The 26,630-nt window shown below is 37.8% G+C and overlaps 5 protein-coding genes across 5 annotated transcripts; 1 reads left to right on the forward strand and 4 right to left on the reverse strand.

Annotated features, from left to right (window-relative positions):
• Positions 1-339: 339 nt before the first annotated feature.
• On the forward strand, positions 340-1,076 carry LOC126795578 (uncharacterized; the record flags this gene model as incomplete). Its single annotated transcript, XM_050522390.1, has 3 exons — positions 340-451; positions 539-653; positions 792-1,076. Coding segments are annotated over 3 exons (312 nt in total), but the record flags the coding sequence as incomplete, so codon positions are not given.
• A 680-nt stretch (positions 1,077-1,756) lies between these two features.
• On the reverse strand, positions 1,757-5,131 carry LOC126793223 (pectin acetylesterase 8-like). The gene is made up of 13 exons (XM_050519685.1): positions 4,845-5,131; positions 4,345-4,466; positions 4,156-4,238; positions 3,815-3,944; positions 3,579-3,658; positions 3,400-3,486; positions 3,189-3,313; positions 3,045-3,105; positions 2,909-2,962; positions 2,762-2,839; positions 2,462-2,567; positions 2,133-2,278; positions 1,757-2,011 (listed from the first exon to the last, which is right to left on the reverse strand). The coding sequence occupies exons 2-13, from the start codon at positions 4,463-4,465 to the stop codon at positions 1,898-1,900; spliced, it is 1,185 nt and encodes a 394-aa protein (XP_050375642.1). The 5' UTR covers position 4,466; positions 4,845-5,131; the 3' UTR covers positions 1,757-1,897.
• A 1,435-nt stretch (positions 5,132-6,566) lies between these two features.
• Positions 6,567-10,338, reverse strand: LOC126793222 (pectin acetylesterase 8-like). The gene is made up of 13 exons (XM_050519684.1): positions 10,191-10,338; positions 9,146-9,270; positions 8,950-9,032; positions 8,657-8,786; positions 8,416-8,495; positions 8,253-8,339; positions 8,043-8,167; positions 7,902-7,962; positions 7,761-7,814; positions 7,593-7,670; positions 7,281-7,386; positions 7,042-7,187; positions 6,567-6,935 (listed from the first exon to the last, which is right to left on the reverse strand). Exons 2-13 carry the CDS (start codon positions 9,264-9,266, stop codon positions 6,813-6,815), a joined length of 1,194 nt encoding a protein of 397 aa, XP_050375641.1. The 5' UTR covers positions 9,267-9,270; positions 10,191-10,338; the 3' UTR covers positions 6,567-6,812.
• On the reverse strand, positions 10,278-16,145 carry LOC126793249 (lamin-like protein). The gene is made up of 4 exons (XM_050519711.1): positions 15,915-16,145; positions 15,623-15,831; positions 13,891-13,894; positions 10,278-10,363 (listed from the first exon to the last, which is right to left on the reverse strand). Exons 1-4 carry the CDS (start codon positions 16,105-16,107, stop codon positions 10,278-10,280), a joined length of 492 nt encoding a protein of 163 aa, XP_050375668.1. The 5' UTR covers positions 16,108-16,145.
• Positions 16,146-16,768: 623 nt separating this feature from the next.
• LOC126793209 (beta-amylase 8) lies at positions 16,769-26,384 on the reverse strand. The gene is made up of 9 exons (XM_050519667.1): positions 25,875-26,384; positions 25,510-25,794; positions 25,154-25,357; positions 19,737-19,931; positions 19,332-19,496; positions 18,808-19,068; positions 17,869-18,069; positions 17,419-17,638; positions 16,769-16,915 (listed from the first exon to the last, which is right to left on the reverse strand). Exons 1-9 carry the CDS (start codon positions 26,271-26,273, stop codon positions 16,884-16,886), a joined length of 1,962 nt encoding a protein of 653 aa, XP_050375624.1. The 5' UTR covers positions 26,274-26,384; the 3' UTR covers positions 16,769-16,883.
• Positions 26,385-26,630: the final 246 nt, after the last annotated feature.

The raw sequence follows: 26,630 nt of genomic DNA on the forward strand, positions 1-26,630 counted from the left end.
TTCTAACTTTAAACTCAAAACTGTAGCATTTTCAGAGATCAAATGTTTTATAACTGTGCAACTAGTCATGTAAACCTTTCGAACAGCTAAACTAAGTGGAGTGAAATACAACACTTGCGCTTGTGCTTGCATGTCAGTATTGTTGCATTAAACTTAACATATCATATTTTGAACTAATTTTTTCTCTCAGAAATAATGGTTGGGAGAAATCACCTGTATTTTTGGTTGCTTTCTAGATTCCCAGTTAGATTAGCAGCAAAGTTTTTAATAAAGTACTATCCTTATCATTTTGTTTTGTTTTGGAAGCACTTTTCCTGGAGGTTAATTGTATAAATCTGCAGCGTCGAACAAGAAGGCATAAAAGTGACTCCTATTGAATTGGGCCAATTCATTGACTTCATCAAATGTGACAAGCTCCGCACAGAAAGCTTCATTATAGGGCCCAACCAATGTACATTTTGTCTTATGAGTTTATAGTATCTGCAGATGTCCTCTATAATGTCATAAACTTATAGTGCTTTGTGATCTTCAATGGCAGATGGTGTCACATCAATTCATGAGAACTGGTTCTGTGCAAGGTGCATGAACACATCAAAACCAGCTGGTGAAGGGGCTATTGTTATGCAAACAGCAACATTTTTCTTGATTGCACTGTAAGCCATGCCATCAGTTTATAACAACTGACATGTGATTAATGATGCAATTGTTTTTCAAAATGGAACAATAATTCAAACAGTGTATCTATTTCCAGTCATTTAATTGTTCGTGTGAATTGTTACTCATTTGTGCAGATATGATGGTTCTATTGGCTCAGCTTCTCGTGCTATGTTTGCTGCTGATCAGTTCGTGTGGCAATTAAATCGACGAAATTTATAACCGTGCCAAATTCAGCTGTATTGCCTGTACGCTTTTACCTTCTTATCCTCTGGCACCTTATTTTTGTTTTTGTTTTTGTTTAATAAATCTATTTTTAATGCTTCAAGTGGGACTATAATGTTGCAATGGCAGTAGTAATAATGAATAATTATTTAGCATAAATAAGATGTTTGTTGATTAATACGTGACTTGGCATGTTTTTTGTTTCCCCGTGTTTCATATGACCAAAACAGTTCATACTTTAAACAAATTAGGCTGCCTAAGTTTGAAGCGGCTGAATTCATGCTTCGCATGAAAGCTCAGAGTTTCTACAACCTGAAAGACTTGTTGCCCTTTGTCTTGAGTGAAAACATAAAGAGCTTTGGTGGGGGAAGAAATCTGAAGTTCTATGGAGATGCTTTTATCTATTTGGGTCATCTGGCTGGATAGAATACAGAATCTGAGCTCAGAGCACCTTTTGCGCAGCTATTCCTAGGAACTGGAAGGTGGCAGGCTGGCAGCTTACTCTGTTTAGGACTGATTTTTTTTCTTGTTCAAGGCAGTTCACTTGCCTCTAGCATCCCCAAGTTTTTTTTTTTTTAATTTGGATTTGTTGTTCACTACTTTGAAAGCTCTCAATTCTAAGCACTAAAGGCCTGTTTTGCAACAACAAAAACTGCGTTCATTTTGGGGTACTGTTGTTATAATTGTAAGTTTGCTAGCTTGGCATGCTTGTTCATATGGCCTAGTTATGAAGTTTTCCTCTGCTTTGATGTAAGGATTGCCTTTTACTCCTTTTAGAGGTTTTCTTAACATACACTTTGAGTTTCGACGGCATAATCCCCCAAAATATTCTAATGGACAGTGTTGCAACTTGATGGTTTGAAGGTACAGTTGATACTGCGGATAAAACCAAGATCAAAGAAATTTATTGAGAACAATTAATAAGTAGCTTGATCATTACATGGAAAGTACACAACCTTGAATTGTATACATCTTTCAAGTATAGAAACTTCATCTTCTGTGTAAAGCATATAAGAAACTAGCTTGAACCAAATTCTTTGTTCTTACAAGTTGGATTGCAAGGGTAAGGACAATCAATCTTTTTTGAAGGACTTCTGTTGAAATACCAGTCTCCAACTGCCTTTGCAATTGTCTGCATCATATATTGTGTATAAAAATAATATCAGTAGATAAACAATTTTTGGAACTTGAATGGTAATTGATTGATAGTCACACCAAAAGTTGGGAGTTTAAGAAAGATTTGAGTGTCTTACAGTCTTGCCGACAACCGGGGAGTCAGCTGCCAGCCATGTCTCTTGTGTTCCGATTTGGCAGTGAGCGTAGCAAGAGTCTATAAATGCACCATGAGATGGAGAAGTGAGACCACCATTAAGTGCATTTAGAAATGTTGTCCTATAACCTGAAACAATTAAAAAGACAACCAACAAATAAGTTATCCAGCAGAAAGCTTTGTTACAGTTCATAAAAAGACAACCAACAATGAAAGCTTTGCTTAGTTGGTCGGAATAAGGACTTAAGACAACCATGGAACAAAATAGTTTTAAGCTTCTCATAAGTATTCCAGGAGAGTTTCAACATTTACCTTGCATTGTTTGAATCTGCGCAGGTGAGCAGTTCTTTATACCCGCCTTGCAGCTTTTCCATGAGCCTTTAGGATCAGCAGCACTTGGTGCCAATATGTTCTTTATCTGAATTCAGTATAAATAAAAGGAAGAGTAAGAGAGAATTCACAGGCATATATTATTTGAAACTGGATAATGTGGAATTAAAATGGAGATGAGAGATCAGAACTGAATTACTTTATAGAAATGGAAAGAAGGCTGGAGACAATACATAATATTGAAAAGGATGGATATGCAATGAAGGATCAAAATGAGGTTACCTGCCACGAATCATAAGCAGCATTTACCAAAAATATAGGAGTCCTGAGTGTCGGTACCACATTTTGTGGGAAGAAGCACTGCAATATTTTGAGGCTAGTATTAGAATAAATAGAGAAGGGAATAATCGTAAGATTTTTAGCACTTACCAATCCTGGATTCAATCTTGAAGTGCATGATGCAGGTAAATGCTTTGCTGAACCCTGCACATAGCATACACAATCAGAACCACACCAAGCTAATGCTACCACATGCACATAGTTAAGGCCCGACAGAGATATTTACATGTAGTGCAACCACTTGACTATAAAAGGCTTCAATTTGTTGTGACCCAGAAATAGTCTTCCTGTTTGGGCAATACAAATCATCAGTAACGTTGAAAATAGTTCAGAAGCATCTCAAGATTAAAGGACAATCAATGATACTTACGCATTGATGAAATAACCAGCATCTGCAAGGCATTTCACATTAGTTCCGGCAGGTAAGAGGGAGCGGAAGTTATCACATTGAAGAATAGAAGCCAATCCTCCAGCGGAACAACCAGAGAGCAGAGCCTGTAATCACAAGGAATACTCATAAGTGATCATAAGGAGGAAAACACAGACGAAAGTAGAGATGAGTTAATATGACTAGGCAATACATTTTTAGCATTGGCCATTCCTTTTGCTAATAGATCATCAATTATAGCACGAAAAACCCTGCCTCCTCTGAAGTGAAGATTTGTAGCCTGGTCAAAATACATAGTTTATTAAACACCAACTTCAAATCATTTATGGCAGTATATAACATGCATTGCTAACGAAACTTGAGTTAACTTACTGGGTTAACTGCTTCCACATCACCGGTGAATGATGAGCCATCACAGTACCTAACCTTGATTCTGTTCCAGTTGTAGAAGTCTAACATAGAAAAAGTACAAATTTTTACTACTAAAACTTAAAAGAAACTTGTCTTAACAAATAGGAGCCATGATTATCTTCAGAATATTTTGATGATTAGCCAAAATCTTTCATAAAAGTATGTTATGTTATAAGATGAAAAGGTATAAAACATACCTGGATTCATAGTTGCCTTTTTACCAAGAACCCCAGAAAAAGATATTGTGCTTTCCATATGTTTGGATGAACCTCTGAAGTTTTTTGTCCGCTCAACACAACTCGCAACATCCTTACACCATCCTCCTCCCTAAGAACCATATTACCAATCAAGATATGTTTCAATCAACCCAAGAGTTCATATGACTTCTATAAGTTTACTAAAAAGCTAAGGACTTATTGCTCACTTGATACAATAACTTTCTCTTCTCCTATGATGTTTAAGAACCATTAACAGTACAACCCCACCCTGTCCTTTGCTTGAAAATTTGAAAGCAGTTTAAAAGGACAAGGAAACAAACCTCAATATGAACCAACCAATTGTTAATTCCTGCTCCAAATCCCTTGTCAAAGTGATATGCCGGTGGGCTCCCGTCTAAACAAACTGTACGGTTCATCAAAAATTGTAAATTAGGACACCGTTTGAATATCAAATCAGTAGAAACTGATATGAACGATGAAACTTTATACTCGATTATGATTTTTCTCACCAGCTCCTTTGGCAACTGCACTCTGGACCAAAGTGAGTTCCACTGGGTGGCTTTCAGCTTTCAGCAATATGAGTAAACATACCAGAGGACTTAACCACTGGCCTAGTCTTGCATAAGCCATTCTGCAAATATAGCAACCAATCATCTTAGTATACAATCATACAAAGACTAACAACATTAAAAGAAAACAGAGTCAGAGAAAGCATACATTTCAAAGCAAGATTTAGTAACTCTGGAATCAAGCCAAGTATAATTTATTTTTATATACGAATCAAGTCAAGTATGATTAATACGAGCTTCTTCTTCTATAAGCAGATTAGCAACGCTGGAATCAGAAACCCAAGACAAAGGGAACAAAAAGAAAAGAATCTAATACCAATCCTACATTAAGCTGATTCTTGCCTTATAATCAGCAAAGAAGAAACACACAAACTCATCTAAGAACAAGTTCATTCTTCCTACAAACTAACCCAACAAAGAACAAAGTTGAAAGACTATACCTTTTCACTATCAGGACCTCCAAAACTAAAAGCTCGCCTGAACGATGTAGTGGGATCGAAAAGCCAAATGCCTTAAATGAGAGAAACCCAGTTCAGAAAAGGAGCTGCTTTACCCAAACAGCCAAGCAGAGTTGATGGAATGAGACCGGAACCTGAAAGCAAAGCTGTGAGCTGTGCTTGCTTGCTACTTTTGGGGTTAGAGAAAGATGTGCTTTTATAACACCGCCACAAAGTGACTTTCCTTACTTCCTTCCTTCTTTGGTGTAAGGGTGAAATATAGTGAAGAATGCAAGTGAGGGGAGGTAACAGTTTCTCAGATAGATCCAGGGAAGCCAGACGTAAAAGATGATGTAAGTGGTCACAGCTTGCACAGCAGACTAGGACAATGGTCTTGTCGGTGGTACGCGTGTTTGATTCATTACATGAAAATGAGTGTGGGTGTGTCAGATAGAAGAGAATCGGAATAGATCAATGGGTAGCAAATGCGTGTAGCTTCGACTACGTACATCTGCATCAATTGGCTTCCATTTGGATGGTCTCTGTTTTACTATATTGTCCCATGCATTATTATTTGAATAATAGTGAAAGCATTATTTAAGAAAAGACTCTCCCAACAGCCGTCCTGAAGGAAATAAACAAATTTCTCCTACCTTTGAATTCTTCTTCTTTTTCTTCTTCAAATGAATAAAAAAATTCTTCTTAGGATTGTTTCTTCAAGGAGGTTCTCTCTATTGTTCTGTGACGGTGTCGGTTGTTTTGTTATGAACGTATTTTAGGGGCTGAAATTGAATTATTTGAAGGCGATTGCCAGTGACATTGGGTATAACTATTTAGTCTATTTAGTTCTTGTTTAGGTCTATTGGTCATTAGGAACTCTTTACTCTTAGATACGATATATCAATCAATCTGACAACATATTTATTACTCTATGGTATCCGGATAATGTAAAATAGCTAGTTGATTACTCTGTAGTATCTGGAAAGTTTTCGATAATATAAATTAGCTAGTTACGGACAATATGAACACCATTCATTTAGTAATTATTTATTTTTAATGAAAATAGATTATATGTTGGATAAATTAGTACATGGGGAAGGGACCCAAGTCACCAAACGGATCACCCACCAATATATTGTTCCATGACTTCCATTCAATGATCCATAACACCAAAGTAGCACATGCACTGGGACCTCGCAGCACCAAAATTGAACATAGTATACTATTACCTCTACTATCATATACTCATTGACCTTCATTTTGGCTCCCCCAATTCCCACCTTTAAAGTTGCCAAATTGCAAAGGGGGACTCAAAATGGTTCTGAGTTTCAGTTTTTACTCCGGGAATCGATCACAACTCTTGGCCTTAAGTGGATCATCACGACAAATGAGTCAGATGATCTGATCTCAAGGACATAGGATAATGAATCTCAGTTGATCAATCCTTACTGCATTAGCATATTTTTCAAACGGTAGTGCTGTATTTGGTTGAAGAATGAAGACGTTGCCTTCGACTTGCTTACAATATGGATTGGTATCAATTGCTCAAAGCCTCAAAGTCAGAGGTTGTTGATTAGAAGCTTGTTAAGGTGAGATAAGATAAGTCTATGCATGTCTGTATCATTCACATGGATTCATCACCAACCAAAGGAATACTCTATACATGTCAGATAGCCCCAAACTTGTAAAATGCTTTGATAACTAAATTCTAAAAAAATGGTCCCAGATCATTGAATTTTCAGTACAAGATATATATGGCCACCTTTGAATCAAAAGATGGAAGAATAATGTGGTTTTAACAATGGGGGAAAGCACCCAGCACACAAGTTTTTGTGCTGTGGTGAGCTTTCTTTATTTTGATCAATCAATTTGACTGATAATACTTATTCTATATAAATGATTTGCTATATGAGGGAACAATGGTGTATATTTGATCAATTACCTGACCTATAAGAATGGTATATAGTTGTCTCAAAAGTGCACATTTGGATCAAACATGGGAGCATGGCAAGTAGGATTGCAAGGGTAAGGACAGTCTATCTTTTGGAATGGAGTTCGGTCATAGAACCAGTCTGCAACTGCCCTTGCAATTGTCTGCACACATGAGATTTTAGAAAACCAACTAGAGTGTGTTTGTTCAAGCAGGAAATATAATCCAGAAATCTTTCTTTGGTAAGACGATGTGTAAGGTTTGTGTTACCGTTTTGTTGATTAGTGGGGAATTAGGCATGGACCAAGTCTCCTGCAACTCAGATTGACAGTGTAGATAGCAAGAGTCTATGAACATTCCCTTCGATGCAGAGGTGCTCACACCACCAATTGCGCTTAGAAATTGCAACCTGAAGTCTGAAAAATAAAAGCAAACAGAATTCAAATGTCTTGTAAGCAACTACCTAATGTTGGTATTAATTACAGATGAAAGACTCTTGTGAGACCGACTTTGCATGATTTTGAGCTGAGTGGGTGAGCAATTCTTTATATCAAGTTTGCAGCTTTGCCAAGTTCCATGAGGATCAGTAACTCCTGGTACCACAATGTTCTTTATCTGTATGAACAAAGTGACCTTAGGAATTAGACAAAGTGAAAGGGATGCATGCTGTATATTAAGGCGTATATGCAAGTATACAAAAGGGGCCTAGACTTTAAATTTATCTCATACAAACAAATATAATTCTATCTAATCACTAGTTCTCACTCACAGTTTGGTATGAGTTAACTTTTAACACGAATGTAGCAAGGAAGAAATAATACCTGCCATGAATCATAGGCTGCATTTACATAGAATATTGGCGTCCGAATCTGTGGTACCACATATTGGGGGAAGAAACACTGTAGCATTGTAGGAGAAGCATCATAAGAATCTTTAAAGTGAGGGAACATTCAATCAATACTAAATATATAGCAACACTTTAGAATTACCAAATCTGGTCTCAATTTTGAAGTACAAGATGCATGCAAATTCTTCGCAGAACCCTACATGAAAGATATCGACATTCAGAAATGGGGATTGATGGCGGTAAAGTCCACTTCATTGTATGCGGGAGGGAGCCAGAAGATTACATGGGTTGTAACAATACTGGTAAAATACTCTTGTACGTGTTGTGCTCCAGAAACGTCCTTTCTGATATTCATCCCAAGATAAATGAGCAACTTATGCATACAAGGCAAAGGCAGAAGATACTAAAAATGTGAGAAGCTTACACATTGATAAAGTAACCAGCATCTGAAACACATTTCACATTGGTTGCAGAAGGTAAGAGAGAACGGAAGTTATCACAATGAAGAATAGAAGTCAATCCACCAGCAGAACAACCAGAGAGGACAGCCTATAAGTGTCTGGGTTAAGGTACAATTTTCACAGAACTAAAGATATATAGTAGCAGTCAAATTGTTGACGCGTTAGATACTTACATTTACAGCTTTTCCCATTCCTTTTGCCAATAAATCAGCCATAACAGCACGGAAAACCCTTGCCCCTCTGAAGTAAAGACCAGTAGCCTGCTCAAGTTGTTAACTAAGAATTTCTAATGGAAATGTAAAACTTGGAGCGCTTAATGATTGCTAAACAACTTACTGGATCTACTGCTTCAACATCACCAGTAAATGATGAACCATCACAGTACCTGATTTTTATTCTATTCCAGTTGTAAAAGCCTGCCATTGGAAACACAATTTCAGTTGCACTAGTACATAGCAAGGTAAGTTCAACAGAAGATAGTTGTATTGATTAATTACCAAGTATTTATTCTGAGTGACTTTTGCTTTTGGAAATTAAGTTCTTATTTATAGATAAAGAGCTGATTAACAAACCAAACCTGGATTATAAGATTGCCTGTTGCTCAGAATTCCAGCAAAAGGAATTGCCTTCAGCATTTGCTTTGATGAACCTAAACGAGTGGTCTTACGGCCAAGGCAATTTGTGACATTGTGGCACCATCCTCCTCCCTAAGAATCCAACAGAGAGAACAATTATGGCAAAAGAAAAAAAAATAACCATCATGATTTTTAAATCTACGCAAATTTAACGAGAATTTTGTAGATTTACCAAGACAGGATGCTTGATTTTTTACTACATTTACTTGGAGCTTATTTAGAGAGAAGGACAAACCTCAATGTGAACCAACCAATTGTTAAGTCCTGAACCAAACCCCTTGTCCCAATGATAAGCTGGGGGACTCCCATCCAAACAAACTGTAGACAATATCAATACAAATAATTAAACCAACAGAATTGCTTCATCATCAAATCTAACAAGTTGATAGGATAACTTTCATATCAGCAAACTTGGAACCAAGGTTTCTCACCAGCTCCTTTGGCAACCGCAGTCTGAAGGATAGTGATTCCCACAGGAACTCCTGTTGCCTTCAGCAGTAACACAGAACATACCAGAAGATTCAACCATTGGCCTAATCTTGCATCACCCATCTGCCTAAATCAAATACAGCAAGTCATAATTTCATATACTAATAGGTCGGACAAAGATATGATTAAAAAAACAGAGAAAACAGAGGAATTCAAAAGGGTCAATCATAGATATATCAAAGAGAATACAAAAGAAGAAGACAGTCTAACTATACTTCTTTCCATCATGACCAATATTCCCCTCCAATCCAGCTTTGGCCCCAACAAAACCTCGGCCTTAAGATTGCTTAATGTTCAAGGATGGTATTCCATCCTTCACAAAGTATTAAGATTCCACAAGCATAAGATTGGTCGTGTTTTCTAGAGCTTGGCTCCTTTTACACCAAGAATCTTGGTCTTTTATTGGCAAATGAACACGTACAAAAAGAAATTCAGGAAAGAAACAGATGCAGAGTAGAGAAAGAGATTATACAAACGTTATTGTAATGACCAAACAGATAGGCACCTGACTGACTCATGTGCAACCATGTCCTAATCTAAAAGTTAAAAATGATATGATTCTTCATCATGTTAAAACCCGTATACTAATTAAGCAATTATTGATGCTAATATGAACCAACTGGCTCGACATTCTTGATGGGGTTCTCAAACAAAAGTGAAACCTCAATCATATTACACATTTCAATCCAATGTCAGCCATCAAAATCCAATCTTTATGCAAAAGAGAATCCAACAAAACAAGAACCATCCCAACACACAAATGAAAACAAAAATAAACATGAATAAACTAAACACTCACAAGAAACAACACTGAATTCAGATACATTCATAAACAAGACGAGCACATGGACTAAAATAACATAGCTGGCAATGAGATCATAAGTTCATAACATTTACAGAATTAATGCAAATGGTAAGATACACCGGATCCAAATCAACCAACAAGTTCCAATATGCGAAAAAGAACAAGAGCTCATTAGTATGTACCAGAAGGAAGGAGAGGAAATGGCAGAGACTGGGTGATGAAGATTGTGGGAGGAGCCCAGTTCAGAACATGGGGCTCTTTGTACTTCTTCAACTGATATAACTGCTGAATAAGGAGTTAATAGGGGGAGTAATGGGGGCTAAAGAAGAGAAATGGTTAGCAATCAGAGCATTAACTTTGAATGAAAATGGTGGTCATATATGGAATGATGAGTTGTTTTCTATATACAGAATGGGGAATGTATTGAGAGAGAGAGAGAGAGAGAGAGAGAGAGAGAGAGAGTTTGGTAGGAAAGAAAGAAGAAGAAGAAGAAGAAGAAGAAGAAGAGGGTGTTCGTGTCTTTTTGAGTCGAGAGAGAGAGCAGCGAACCCGAGAGCCGACACTAATTTCGCTCCCTCCTTCCAACATTTTAATGATTGGCGCGCAGTCGGGTTCGGTTCCGGGTCGGGTCCTGACTTGGATAGCCCGACAGAGCTTGCTGCTGCTGGTGCTGCACAGTGAAAAGGCTCAGTGCAGCTGTAAGCGAATCTTATGGGGTTCACAGGGTTGTGTCATAAAACGAGTGGCAGAGATTAGCTAGGGAGGGGATCTACCGCAGTCCTTGACATGAGCTCTGTACTGCTTCGAAGTTCGAAATGCAAGGAGCGGGCAAGTTCAAAAGTTATGGAATAATTATGGTAAAATTGCATATATTTAGGAATTAGGATATCATCAAAACCCTATAAGAGTCAAGAAGTAAACCACAACTTTCAGCCAGTATGGCCTTCTATTCATCATTTCGAGTTCCGGAAATTAATCTCTTTAATCATGACTAGATTGAAATTGTTTGCCATATTTGATCATGATATCTGTACGTACGTAAGGTCTGGGGAGCGATCGATGCCGGTGAATATGGATACTAACCCATCATAACCGAAGCTGGACATCTTAGGGCTTCGTCAGTCTCACTATACCTCCTAATTAACTTTCGAAATCAATAACAGAGGCTCTGTAAATACATGCATATATGCACTAAATCATAGTATACGTCCATAGTTCAATAAAAGGATCAAGGACTATATATTGTCCAATGTAGTTTGGGGACTCATGCATTAATTAGAGTCATTAGACTCGAGCAGTTCGTACATTAGCATACCAAAACATGATCGATCAGCTCAAACCATAACAGTACGTACATCTAGGGTTGGCATTCCATGTCGCGCTAGGGTTTATCATTACGGTATTTCTATAACCAATAGAAAAGAGGGAGCCCGGGATCGGAGTTGCATTCTCCAGACATTGATGAAGTTACTCTTTGATCCGAATGGCTTTTAGATAATGTAACGTGAATATCTTCTTTAAAAACTAAGCTATATAATACTCTTCTATATTCCAATGTTACACTTAATTAGCTGAATATAATTAAGCTTTTGTGCCCTTAAGTTTTAATGCTAAAGTTATTCACGCCCCCCATTCAATTACATTATTAGAAGCACAGACATTTCGTCAACAAGTTTGTCATTGCACCTCGTCGACGGCCGGGTTAACAACCTTAGAAAGTGCAGTGCAGCTAGCTGGGTATCAGCATCGGATCATAGTGCACTTTGGACACAACACGTGATTGACGGTGACTGGCGGTGATCAGCGGTGAGGGAGTGAGGTGAGGCATCCAAATCAGAGTTGGACAAGTGTGTTGTTATATGCACATGTATGATGATTAACATCTAACATCCTTCATTGTCATGTCATTTTATTAGCTAGCGTTCTCCACTTCCACCCATTTGCATGTAGCTAAGACAGATGCGCGCACTAGTCTTGTTCCAAAGCTGTCATAGTTGATTAGCCAATTTTTAAGGCTTTATATAGGAAAATTGTTTCTTTTTAGGTCCGAAGAAATTATCTCTAAAGATTAGTTAAGCTTATCTGAATCTTCAAGTTTTGAAGCAAGGAGAAACCAACATCTAAGCTGGAATCAATCACATAGATGAGGAATTGAATGCCTGACAAGTGATGAGTTTAAAGTGTGGCGATAAGCTTGGCCGGAGTTGTAACATCACAGTCGCCGTCACTGAGTACATGCCTCACATTTCAATGAAAAGTTGGTTATATCATGAGCAAATTATGTCCCAAGATAAATTTATATCAAGGATGTGGAATGGTATAATTACTGCATATATTGATATATATCATATGTATGTGTCGGAGCTAGGCCAATTAACAAGCTAGGGCTGGGTAATCCAAATTCGATGGCAGACACCAATAATGGAGTTGAGAAATTAATTTGACTATGGGAAAAACTTGCGTACAAACTAGTATGTACGCGTGTGTCCAAACTCTCGTTTATTTGCACATTTTGCGAATATAAATACATGATTTTAACCGTTCAAAAGTTTAGTTTATTACTAAAGATCATTTCTGTAAAATATCAACATAAACAAAAATCGTCTTCATAGTCGATTGCATCAAACAAATTGACGGTTGATCATGAGACTACTAACTTTCACCATAACCGTTCATTTGTTTGATGCAATCGACTATGAAGACGATTTTTGTTTATGTTGATATTTTACATAAATGATCTTTAGTAATAAACTAAACCTTTGAACGGTTAAAATCATGTATTTATATTCGCAAAGTGTGCAAATAAACGAGAGTTTGGACGCACGCGTACATACTAGTTTGTACGCAAGTTTTTTCCTTTGACTATTCTAGTTGCGCGCTGCGATCAGGAATAATGGATTTGGATAGTGAAAGCTAGATGCTGACAGTTTATTCTCAATACATGATCCATGCAATATTAATTCATAAAACGAAGGATCACATCATAGAGAACTAGAGAAGGGGACTCTTTCGTTGTATTCCAAATCATAATTGCGTTGATATGATGTGAAAATTAAAGAAGCCTCAATAAGTTAATAACAGATTCTAAATCCAACTTAAAAAGAAAAAAAACTATAATCGTAACAGTATTATCAGATTATCATGTCTGGCAGACTGGCACTGAGTTTTCGGGGGTCCAAGTTTGGCTCCTCGACCTTCATGTGCATTCACATTCTTTTGTATTCAGTAAAGTTCTAAAGTCTGGGGGCTCCAAATATAAGGGTGATCGATAGAAACCATGATAGGCTTTGTCATGTAGGGTGGAAGGTCTCAGTCCAAGAAATCGGGTTCAGGGAATTTTACCAGATTCGATCAGATGAACAATCGAGTGGTATTACCAGTTTGTTCATACGCAATGCATGTAAACGACGGGTAGTGCATCCAAAAATGCTCGTGTTTGCCAACTTCAGTCGTGGCTTAAGTTATTCTGATTCTAGTCAATTTAGCTCTAATCTCTCTGATGTCTTTCTAATCTCAGTCATTTATGTATCTAGGCATCTAGCTAGCTCGCTAGTTCAGTACAGTTTCCAATGAGCTTTGAGAAAAATTGGGTGCATGACTATATATTCTAGTCATGCATGTTTATAGTAAAGGCCATTTGGGATCCCACAAAGTCCCCTACATCTAACTTGAACTATATCTTACTGCATACCAAATTATGCTTGCTTGCCAAATAGTTCTGAAACTCGATCCTCTTTGCAACACAAGTGATTAAAAATTTAAGATGACATTATGAAATCTCGACACCATCGTCTTCGGTTCGATTTGGTGACCTGAGGGCGTATGCATATATGATACATCACATAATTTTTTTTGGCATAAATGCCGATTTGCACTCTAAACTTGGCTGAAATTGTTAATTTGCACCTTGAACTTGCATTTAAGTCAATTTACCTCCTAAACTTGGTAAAAATTGCCGATTTACACCCCGAACTTGTATTTGAGTCAATTTACCTCCTAAACTTGGTAAAAATTGCCGATTTGCACCACATCCGTTAAATTTAACTGTTTTTATCCAATTTTGCGTCACATGTCATGCACATGAGGGGTAATGTTGTCATTTTCTATTTATATTTTTCTTAAAAACAAATAAAAATATTCTTTAAATGAGGATTATTTTTTTAATCAAATTATTTATTTACTTTTTTTTTCTACCTACTTAACCCTACTTTGAATTATATATTCAATATACCCACCCATTCAAATATAGTGTTGTGTATAAATATATTTTTATATGTACACATTGTTGGAGGATGAACACAACGAGAATAATAACGACGTAATAGAACAGAACGTAACAGTTTATTGATTGATAATGAGGCCAATATATAGGCATTACATAACCACAATCCCGTAGGATTCGGAGTCATAATCTATTACAGAGATGCAAATCTATCTCTAACAGGAAACCTAATAAGGCTAAGACACACACAATGGTAGAATAGTAATGTTCTCAGAACACACATTTATTTTTAATTTTCAATGTATTTATTTATTTATATTTTTTCTAATATCTTTTAACATATCATATCACATAAAATAATAAATATATATATCAATAACATGTTTCGAAAAAACAAATATTGTAGCAAGTGTTCCTCTTAAGTAATTTTATTAATTTATTTCATTATTCAATATGAATAAATATATAATGACAATATTACCCCTTAAATGCATGACATGTGACGCAAAATTGGATAGAAACAGTTAAATTTAACGGATGAGGTGCAAATCGGCAATTTTTACCAAGTTTAGGAGGTAAATTGACTCAAATACAAGTTCGGGGTGTAAATCGGCAATTTTTACCAAGTTTAGGAGGTAAATTGACTCAAATGCAAGTTCAAAGTGCAAATTGACAATTTCAGCCAAATTTGGGGTGCAAATCGGCATTTATGCCTTTTTTTTTAATACTACAATGCATAAGGCGAATCCTTAATTAGTAACCTGCGTGTTATCCTATAGTACCTCGAGGCAAATTCATCAAATCGTTAAGCTGAGAGAATTACTTTGCTTGTACTCGAAGTAAAATGTCATATGTGAAGGAACGTTGTGGAAGTAAAAAGACTTCCACTTCCAGGGTGGTCGATGCTAGTTTCTAACTAGACAACAGCATGTAGTTTCACATACTAAAGTTTTGTCATAAAATTTGAAATCATAAGTATTTAATTTTTTTTTTGAAATCATATGTTGTAGTTGACCACATATGAGCTGCGCAACAAGCTGCGAAAGAGCTGGGAGAGGACCTGATGAGGCTTATGGAATTGAGGCATTTGTTGTTTGTTGTAAAACACAACGCATTTTTTTTTGTAGATTTGTTCATGCGATTTGTCTACAAGTTAAGTCCTTTATGTTGGGGCATAAGACTGATAAGAGTAGCTTTATCTCATTACCTGCTTTAGGTGATAACATACATCTGCGCTCTAAAGCGTTGTTACATCTACGATACTAGTAACTAGAGAGTGAAACTTCTCTAGTAAGAAAAGACTGCCGAAGCGGCAAGCAGGAAGAAAATGATGAGCGAGTTGGTGCTGATATATGGATTTGATTTGAATCCCTGGCTAAGGTGAAGTTCGGCTGGTGTTTGCTCAACAAAAACAGCAACTTTCAACCCTTTGTAGCAGTAGCCTCGGCCGCTCAGAAAGTAATATGTCTTTGCTTCTGTCAAGTTGAACACATCACGCCCGCCTCGAGTAACATTGTAGATGTAATCTTTGTCGATGCAATTCTCGTAACTGGTCTTGTTCACCTCGAGGACATTGTATATATGTTTGTCGAACCCAAAATCTAAAAGTAATGTATTCACAAGATTAGGGAAGTAGAAAACCAAAACATGCAGGTGTGATTTGGATAGGGAAAGAGGTGCTTACAGAGCCAATCGCCTACATAGAAATGCTCTTTAGTTGACCAATCAGTGAAGTTAACATCGGGGACCCAAGTCATCCTTCCCCCTCCAACCTTATGAAGCACTGGCTCCCTGGATTCGACAGTAGTCGACATCAGTATCATCAATATTACTATCATGCTCATCAGCCTCTCAACCTTGTCTTTCAGACCTTCCATTTTTCAACCCTAGCTAACTCAATGCCTCAATCTCTCTATCTGAGGAAACTTGTTGGCTTTGCTCCATTGAGGCCAGGGCACTTAAGGAGTAGCAGCACATGCAAGTCTCATGCAAATTAGGAGGGAGTTTCTCATCCCCAAAATGTGTAAAGACTCATTGAAACCTTGGCCTTGCCTTCACGCTCTGTACATGGCAACTAATTCTGTGTGATTGTTTACCACCTACTATTTCAGCATGTACATCAGGGCGTTTGCCTCTTAGAGGCCTCATCTTTGGCTACCTCACAGTTCTTGCAAGTGTAACGTGTTCTCAGTCAACATTCTCTTTGCAAGCAGGTTCATTGCTCGTTATATTTGTTGGAATATAAGTAAAAGTTTGAAATTTCAGACTAATCAAATGCATATATGCTTTCGGTCTGTGAGTCTGAAAGAGATTGCTCCTATTTACCAACTCTCACCATTTCAGGTCAATATAGACACTGCCATATATCCATATAGCTTCATGAACTCTAAAATAAAACTTTTAACATCTTGCCTTTGAACAACTATGTACCAAACTGCCTTGTTTAGATAAAGAAAATACAAAATGGATAAAGATACAAAATAGTTAATGTGATCTACCAATCAAATGGAAGCGCAGGACATGTTGCAGTGCCTTTAGCCCCAATTGAATGAACGGTGTTCATTCTTTACTTTACCTTTGCATAATACTACCCGCAAAGGTAATATTAAGATCCATTTTGGTCACATTCTCCCACGAAAGTCAGTTCTTTATACTAACACGACAACATATTCCCAGCCATGTCACCTGCGAAATGTAAAAGTAAATATCTTTCAAATTTAATACCAAATTAAAAGGTGAAAGACTCCAGATTTGGGCCAACAGTAGCTAAAGTTCAACAAACCAACATGAGTTGATAAATGCTGTAGCATCTAGTAATATACCGACTACTTGGACAAATCTAGGAAAGTGCATCCTTAATCTTGTTATAATAGTTCTCATAAGATATCATGCAATTTGACGTCTAAGCATATTGGCAAGGATATTTCAAGAAACCATGCATGGTGACACACCTCCTACTCCTACATAACATTTGATGATGAAGTATGCAATACATTTAGGTTTCAAGTGACACAAAAGCGCATACTGAAGATCAGAAGAAAAGAGAGTAACTAAAAACACAGCCAATCATTTTTTTACCGAAAATACACTTGAAGTTATGGGATGTCAAATACCAATCAATTTCCTATCAAAATACGCCAACTAAATTGAGTTCTAGCCAAATCGGATTTCTCCGTGAGAATACTCACCATGCATGCACTTGATGAAAAAGTCCAACTCCGAAAAGCAAACTGTTCCTTGAACTAGAGGAGGTGGCTGCTGATATACAAAGAATGTGAAATGGTGGCGATCAGGATCATTCCTTGGCTTCACCATTTCAACAATTCTCATGCACCCTTCTCTATCATAGCATGACAGTGCATTTTCCCCAGCCACAGTCAATCCTCGATCCCAAGCTAAGTTTAAGACCTGTAGGAACAAATGAGATCTAGTGTCACTTAAAATGATTACTTTTAAACATATCTGCTACTAAGCAAACACAACTAATTGTATTAAAACCTGGCAACTTTAAAATGCAATACTGAGTTATGCGCCTTTCGAACACAAGTTACTCTGGGTTCACTCAGAGTAGAGCTAGGCTACTAGGCAATATACAGAAACTATAAATGGCTACAGAGAAAAGGAGCAAGGTTCGTCACCTGCCAACTCAAACCTTCAGCATCACCCAATGCTTCATCACCATCATTTGGTGCTGAGCAAACAAATTTTACTGTCACTGAATGTTTCTTCAGAACTTCAAACACTGGAGAATACCCATCTTGGTTTCTAGGATTATAGTAACCAGAAGTTAGCTCTGCTGCATGGCTAGGAGTTTTGTACCACCAATAGACAGCAGGAACCTGCAGTGGCATCTTTCTTTCAGCGTAATCATTCTAATATAAATAAATAAATAAATTACGACTCTTGGTTCAGTATTGATGTTCACGTATTCAGTTGATTACAATGAAACAATGTCTGATCTTTTAAGCTTAAAACATCCCAATGATTCCATCTGGTGTTTGGGATTTCTTTATAAAACCTCTAGGTACTTCAGAGGAAACTGAACGTAACATATCTCCATACTGCTAAATTTCACTATGAGACTAGAAGAAGTATCATCACATATTCTCAAGATATGCACGCAACGCTGGATCCAAATTACATTAAAAGTTCCAGACAAGCAAAGAACAAACTGTTAGGAGTCACGAGCATGATGGAGATATCGAGGGAATACAACAGGTGTACTTGCAAGTTGCAAAAACTGAAGTTGGATAATGATGATGATAATCATCATAAACAGACTATTGCACGCATTCCAAGCAGTGGTTCAAAATTCAAACAAAAAAATGTGTCGTACAGTTTACAGACCACTCCACTTACTTTTGTTTTGGTGTCATGATGATCCTAAACTGATTATAAAAAGAGATGGACAGACTCATGGCCATGAATAGTTTCGAGACTTAAATTACGGGTTGCATTTAAACTTGGATGGTGCTTGTCAGTGTGTTTGGAAGTTCAACACATTTCATTTTACTTTAAGAATATTTTAAAAGAAAATACTCCAAAGTTAAACCAATAGAGCATAGACTGATTCATACCTTGACAATTACTGTTGTTTCATCAAAGGCAAGGGTCGCAAGAGATAGGACATTATCTGCATGATCAATTAGAGTCTTGGCATACCAATGAAGAAAAAAGCGTCCATAGTAACTATCATAATCACCACGCTCACAGAAGAAGCCAGTTTCATGTGGCCGAGAATTGTATTCACCAGCATTATCTGGTCCTCTACCCCAGTATGAGTGCCCACGCAATTTTGCTGCTTTCTGCAGACTTTGTTGTAGGTATCTATCATAACACTGCATGGACACATTTTAGATTTTCTTTAAGACAATTGGAGAGCAGAAACTAACATGATTGCTACAAACTATTATAATTCTCACTATAAAACATGTAACAGAGAAAGATAAATTTTAAACTGACAAGCAATAACACCAAATCAAGATCTTAAATTTTCCCTGTTTATTTTCTTCACTTCATAATTTAAATTACAGAATATATGGATTTACAACAACTTCACGAAGAGAAAGAAGTAGATGCCGGAGCTAGCTTTAACTCATACCTGAAACTCGCCAATACCAGGATATCTCCATCCCATCCTTTCTGAAAAGGAAGGATACTTTAGCTCCCCAGAAGCTCCAAGTCCAATCTCCACAGCAGAAATATAACCCTCACCAAACAAGTCATCAAACTCGGTACGGAAACTTCTCATGAAATCAAAATACACCTGAATATTGAATTGCAAAGTTAAAACAATGAAGAGGTAAAAAAGAGTTTGAACTTGAAACATAGCCAGAATAGGAAAACAAATAATGGCACATGACAATAAGGTGTTTGTGGTGACTGAGGGGGTCGAAGACTGTAAAAGATGAAATGATTTAGGGAAATACAACGAGGATGATAAAGGTGAATCAAAATGAAAGTTGGGGAAATTGGATAGTTTTATAACAGCTCAAAAGTGTCATACCTCAACACCAGTTCTTCCATGCAGAACTCTCTCTTTGTCGATGCCCCAAGATAGGCATTCCGTATTCCTCCTGCCTTCTCGATCTGTAAAGAATATGTCCTGGTTTTCTTTACCAATGTCTAAAATCCACTTCGGAAGAGGAATAAGGGCTTCACCAGACTCCCTTCTACCATACTCATGAAATGCCATTACAACCTTCAATAAACGATTTCACAAGCCACTCATCAATAAACCGGAAAGTGATGCAATCGAAAATTGAGCAATTAAAAACGACACAATCGTCAGGTTACAAATTAATGATTTAGCAAGAGTGCATCTCACAACACTAAACTTGTTAACACCAATAAATATTCTAAAGGAATACAAAAAATGTCCAAGTGGTGATGCATTATCAAGTACCTAACTCAAGAATGTGCAAGAAAGATTTAAACACCAACAAATGGACAAGAAAAATGTAAGATATAAAGTTTATTACTTACTTAGTCTTTCCCTTTTACCCCACAAAATAACATATCAGATATTAGAAATTGATACACAAATTGAAGAAATCAGTATTTTTTGGAAAGTCTAAAAGTTAGATTAAATGTGTTTTCTTGACTTCTAAAAAGTATCCTAGAATCCAGCTACATTAAATGTGTTTTCTTAACTTCTGTTGGTCATTATTATCTGCTTTATTCTTGTGTTTTGTGTGTGTTTAGCTGGAAGATTTAGTAGTTTATGAGCATTTATTTTGAGTAGTTGAGTCTAAGTTATTAAAAAAATTGTAGCTTATGTTGGTTTCTCAGTTTTGAAGTTCAATAGAATCAGTTTATTCAAATCTTATAGCTTAAGGGTTTTAGTTTCTTTCATTTTTAGCTATTTTCTACCAAACCTCAATTCAGATCCTATTAGGACATGCATCAGCTGGTATCAGAGCCCATGGCTGGGCGAGGGTGAGGTAGGCAGCCAACTTTTGAAGTTGAGCAACTCAGGAAACAAGTGGAGTTTCTAACTCAAAGAATAACTGAGTTGGAAGCTGCAAGATCTGCTGAACAGAGTGATGGCTCAGATGCAAGTTCGGAGAACCCTTTTGATGGGCACGCTCCACATCGGGACCCACCTATTCGGGATGATCGGAGGTGGAAGATGAACATCAAACTTGAGATACCAGAATTTTATGGTAGCTTACAAGCTAAAGAGTTCATTGATTGGTTGAATATTGTTGAGAGGATATTCAACCTCAAGGAACTTTCGGATGACAAGAAGGTGAAATTAGTAGCAGTCAAATTAATGGGACGAGCATCTGCCTGGTGGGAGCAGCTGAAGATGAAGCGAGAAACACGTGGAAAAGAGAGAATTATGAACTGGGAGAAGATGAAGAAAAAGCTCAGGGAGAATTTCCTTCCATTTAATTATGTTTGTACTCTTTATCAACGTTTACAAAACCTTAGACAATGTAATCGACCGGTGGATGAATACACTGAAGAGTTTTATATGTTGGTGGCCAGAAACGACCTAAATGAGGATGAAGAACAGCTGGTTACAAGGTATATTGGAGGTATGAGGGAAGATTTGCAGGATACTCTTAATCTTCATACTTTATGGTCCGTGTCTGAGACCCATTAGCGAGCTGTAATCATTGAGAAACGGCAAAGCAAACCTAGCACTCGACCATATTTCAGAGCTGATACCAACCCAGCAATCCACCAAGCAGCAAACAATGGAAAGGACCTGCTAAAGCTGGTAAATTTGGGGTTCAAAGTTGACCCGCAGTAGCTGGAAATCGTACAAATCCTTCAGGACCAGTCAAGCAGGGACAAAACAATGCATCCAAGCTTCGTTGTTTCAAGTGTGGAGAGCCGAATCACAAGTCCTCCGACTGTAGACGAGTTTCCAACAGCCGTTTGGACAAGAATAAGTAGCTCATGATTGAAGGAGAGGAATTTCATGACAAAATGGGAGATCCCATCTATGATGAAGGAGTTGATGATGAATGCAATGAGGAATTGGTCTATGGAGACATCGGTGATGCCTTAGTTATCCATAAAAGCTTGAAAATGCCTAAAGAGGAGATAGAAGTAGATTGGCTGCGTCGGAATATATTTCATACCACATGCACCATTGGCGGCAAGGACTGTAACTTGATTATTGATGGAGGTAGCTGCGAAAATGTAGTGTCAACAAAAGAAGTGCAAAAGCTGAAATTGAAGCAAGAGAAGCATCCAAAACCTTACAAGCTCTCTTGGTTCAAAAAGGGGTTTGAAGCTTTTAAAGACCAATACAAGGAAGATCCATATTTGGCACCTATTATGGAGCAAACATTGGCTGGTCAGCAAACTGGTTTCAATGTTTATGATGGCTATCTTTTCAAGAATGACCAGTTATGCATTCCAGAAGGTTCTTTAAGAGAGAATTCTCAAGGAACTTCATCAAGAAGGTCATTTTGGACGTGACAAGACACTATCTCTGATCACTTCGACTTATTGGTGGCCAAAGTTGAAGTGGGATGTCACAAGGTTTGTAGAGCGATGTCATGTGTGCCAAAGAAGTAAGGTGGTTTAACAAATGTTGGGTTATATACTCCTCTACCTATTCCCAAGTCAGCATGGATAGATGTGAGCATGGATTTTGTCCTTGACTTGCCTAGAACTCAAAGGAGGATGGATTCTATTTTGGTGGTGGACAGATTCTCAAAGATTGCTCATTTTGTTCCATGTCGTAAAACAATAGATGCAACCAATGTGGCCAACTTATTCTTTAAAGAAGTGGTTCGACTGCATGGCCTACCCAGCACAATCACTTCAGATTGTGATCCGAAGTTTATTAGTCTTTTTTAGAGGACCTTGTGGAGGATTATTGGAACTAAGTTGTGTTTCAGCAGTGCCTACCATCCACAAACTGATTGTCAAACTGAAATTATCAATCAGAATTTGGGAAATATGCTCAGATGTCTAGTTGGTGATAGCCTAAGTAATGAGACTTGGTGTTACCACATGCTGAATTTGCATTCAACAGGTCGCAAAACCGGACCACAAAGTGCAGTCTTTTCCAAGTAGTGTATGGCCAGAATCCAAACAGTGTTATAGACTTGACTTCACTTCCAAATCCAAGCAAAGTCAGTAAGAGGGCAGAAGAAATGACAAACTATATCAAGTCCATCCATGAAGAGGTGCGGAAGAGAATAGAATAGAGTAATCTGAAGTATAAAGCTGCAGCAGATCAACACCGTAGGAGCGTTGTGTTTGAGGAAGGTGATTTGGTGTGGGCAGTTCTAACAAAGGACAGGTTTCCTACTGGAGCTTACAATAAGCTCAAGATCGAAAAATCGACCCCTGCAAAGTTCTCAAATGCCTATCAACTACAGCTTCTGAGTCAATTAAAGACTTCAGATCTTTACAATGTCAAACATCTTAGTCCGTACAAACTCGAGGACGAGTTTTCTGTAACCCAGGGAGAATGAAGCAGTCGGTATTTCTTTGGAAAGACTAAAAGTTAGATTAAATATGTTTTCTTGACTTCTAAAAAGTATCCTAGAGTCCAGCTACATTAAATGTGTTTTCTTAACTTGTGTTGGTCATTATTATCTGTTTTACTCTTGTGTTCTGTGTGTTTAGCCGGAAGGTTTAGTAGTTTAGGAGCATTTATTGTGAGTAGTTGAGTCTAAGTTATTTAAGAAGTTGTACCTTATGTTGGTTTCTCAGTTTTAAAGTTCAATAAAATCAGTTTATTCAAATCTTTTAGCTTAAGGGTTTTAGTTTTTTTCCCTTTTTAAAACTATTTTCTACCCAACCCCAGTTCAGATCCTATTAGGGCCTGCATCACAAATATACACCAAACAGGTGGCAAGATGGCATCAACTTAATAAATTTAGTGTACTGATATATGCAAACTGTTAACGAAAGAGGCAGGAGTTCCAACAAAATGAAAATTCTGTGTTCAGCATCATATTTTATCAAAACTAGAGATCCCAACAGATCCTACTATGGAAAAGAATTCCCCACAAATTTGAGAACAATAAAGAGCATTACAAACAATTCTAATGTCCTACACTATCTTCACTGTTTTACCACACTAAAAGGACATAAGAATGATTAGATAGCGCTTCTCATTGCCATTATACACTAAACATTGAAATGGGAATAGCTTCAGAATTGAAATAATTCATTGTTTAGAGTCACGCTTATATAATCTTTTAAGAATCATTACCATGGTGCAAATTCCATTGGGATGGCAACTCATTCCAATTAATGTTTACAAAATCTGAATAACTTCATTGCTTTCAGACGTGTGAGAGTTATCACATAACCTAGATTACCATGGGCGAAATTGCATTGGCAACTAAGCAATACCAACATACCAGCATGCATATTTGGGCTGATGTTGTGTGGTTTTGCAGATACAATAATCTTGTAGTTTCAGTCTTTCTTAAATTTCTTAATTCTCAAAAAAAAAAAAAAAACCCTATTGCCATTGAACAGAAATATAATGAAGAATCTAAAATCACCAGCAAGTTTCCTCTACTACTACTTTTCTTTTTCCTTTTGGATAAAACAATTTTCTATAAACAGAAGAAAAAAGCCCAAAAAGATGCAAAAGACTCCAGTGGACTACCAAACAAAATTAAAACAATAATTTAACAAATAGCTGCATTTCAATCACAAAAAAATAGCATATAAAGAGTCTCTCAGCTGTGATGAAACCAACACTCTAACCTATCACATAGTTGATCCATATCCTGGCCCCTAGCTTGTGCAGAGAATATTTGTTCATCTCTGACCACACCACCCAAAAGAAAAAAGAAAAATAAAAAATAAACAAAAAGGCCAACACTGCACATCTTCATAAGACCATGCCATTTTTACTTCTTCCAACTAACGAATATCTCTCACATCAGGGTAGTAAAACATGAGCTTGGACAGTTTCAATTCACATGTACCTCCCTAAATATTCCTTGCCATTAGAAAAGCAAGAGGAAGTTTTTGCAGAAAGAAACTTTTTTTTAAGACAAACTTGAGAAGGGGGTCCATACACTGTCGATAGGAAGTCTACAGACATATAAGATCTCAATACAATACACGCCATGAAACTCACAAAAATTCTAGCTGATGGCTGCCTTCCAGTTCCACATGATAGAAGACAGACTTTACATCCTTGAGATTCCCATTATTCCTTAAATTAAAATCGCCAAAATTCAACAAGTTCCCAAGATAATTGAAGCAACAAATAATTCAAGCATCCAGCTATTTGTACACATTAGATACAATTCGCTCTAATTTGGCACTTATATCACATATAATGATCTCATTGTCTGATGCAACATGAGAAAAAAAAGGGTATTACTTTGTCCAAATAAAAGGTAATTCCAAAAATTCTCATTCATGATTATATAGCTCTAGGCATCAGCGAATGAGAAAATGGGCCATTGAACCAAGAGGTACCTGTAATTTTAGCTTGAACTCGCGTACAATGTTGAAGAGACCCCTATAACCAGACCAATCGTATTTCTGGGGGCTCCAGCATTCAACAATCCCCCACCAACAGTCCACCGCAACACCATCCACACTCAAAGACTGCAAATGAGTTAGCTCCCGCCGTAACCCGTCAGGATCAACCAACTGGCAGTAATTGTTCACGAAGCCGGTCTGACAAACAAGCCCAACGATTGTAGCAGTTAAAAAACCAAATTTACAAAAATCTGAAAACACAGTGAAACATACATCAGAATCAGAGAGCTAGCCAATTCAATGTGATTGATAATCCAAACTAAGCAAAATCGATACGAAAAACCACTCACTGCAAGTGTGACATAAAGAGGGACATATGGAGCAGGCGCGAAATCGGTAGCTGAGGGAATGTGCCGCATGAGCTGATCAGCCTCCTCTAAGCAATTCACAGAGTTCATTACAGAACTACCAGTCGAAAACTTGTCATTCTTCTCAGCAATCACAACCGAATCGAGCGACGCCGGCGACAAGCTCTCGTCGATTCTCACTACTGGTTGCTGATGACACTCTAATGGAGCTGCGGCATTCGTCACCGGAGCCTCCACCGACCTCAAATTTATGGAATAGCCTCCTCCCTGTTTCGAAATTTTTCTCGGAAGTATTAGAAACAAGTTTGGAGACGAAGCTAGGGTTTGTGGAAACGGATTCAACTCACAATTTGCGGCGGCGACTGGCGGTAAGTGGTGCCGTCGGGCTCGACGACCCAGCCGGCCTCACGCGCCAGAGCGGCGAGTACGTCGTTCATGTCCGCACGCGCCGGGAGGGGGAAGTTGCCGTACTGGCGGAGACCGGCGAGCATGCGGCTGGTGATTGACCGGCGGAGGCGTTCGCGGAGCTTGGTGCGTTCCTTCTCCTTCTCCCTCTCTCTTCTCCCTTTGGTGGAGGAGGAGGGAGAGATGGGGCCTCCGGCGGCGGATGTGGCGGCGAAGCCACGGGGCCGGCGGGGGTTGGAGTGGGGTTGTTGGGAGGGGAGGGGGTGGGGCTGAGGTGGGAGGTAGTCGGAGCTTTGGTCGCTTTGGGGGTCCAAATCTTGCCGGAGAGTGTCGTCGTTCATGTCGTTTTGGAGAGCTGTGGTGTCGTATTAGAGTGAGAGAATCTGAGAAGAAGAGGAGAGGGGGGTTTCAGTGTGAGAACTTCTCTGATTTTCTTGTTGTATAGTTCAGACTTCAGAGCTGCGGCACTCGTAAACACAAGCTTTGAGCTTTCTTCATCTGTCACTGGCTCACTGCCTCTGTTTTTACTGTTGCACACTGGCACAAGGCCTTTTACAGTTTTACTGGATTTACTTGTTTTACTCTCTCTTTTTTACATTTGTTTGTATTTGACTTTATCACCTTATATAAAAAGACATATGAGAACAAATTAATAAATATGAAAATAATATTATTGTATACTTTTTTTATATAAATGT

The sequence above is a fragment of the Argentina anserina genome, chromosome 5 (assembly GCF_933775445.1).
Source record: "Argentina anserina chromosome 5, drPotAnse1.1, whole genome shotgun sequence".
NCBI lineage: Eukaryota > Viridiplantae > Streptophyta > Magnoliopsida > Rosales > Rosaceae > Argentina > Argentina anserina.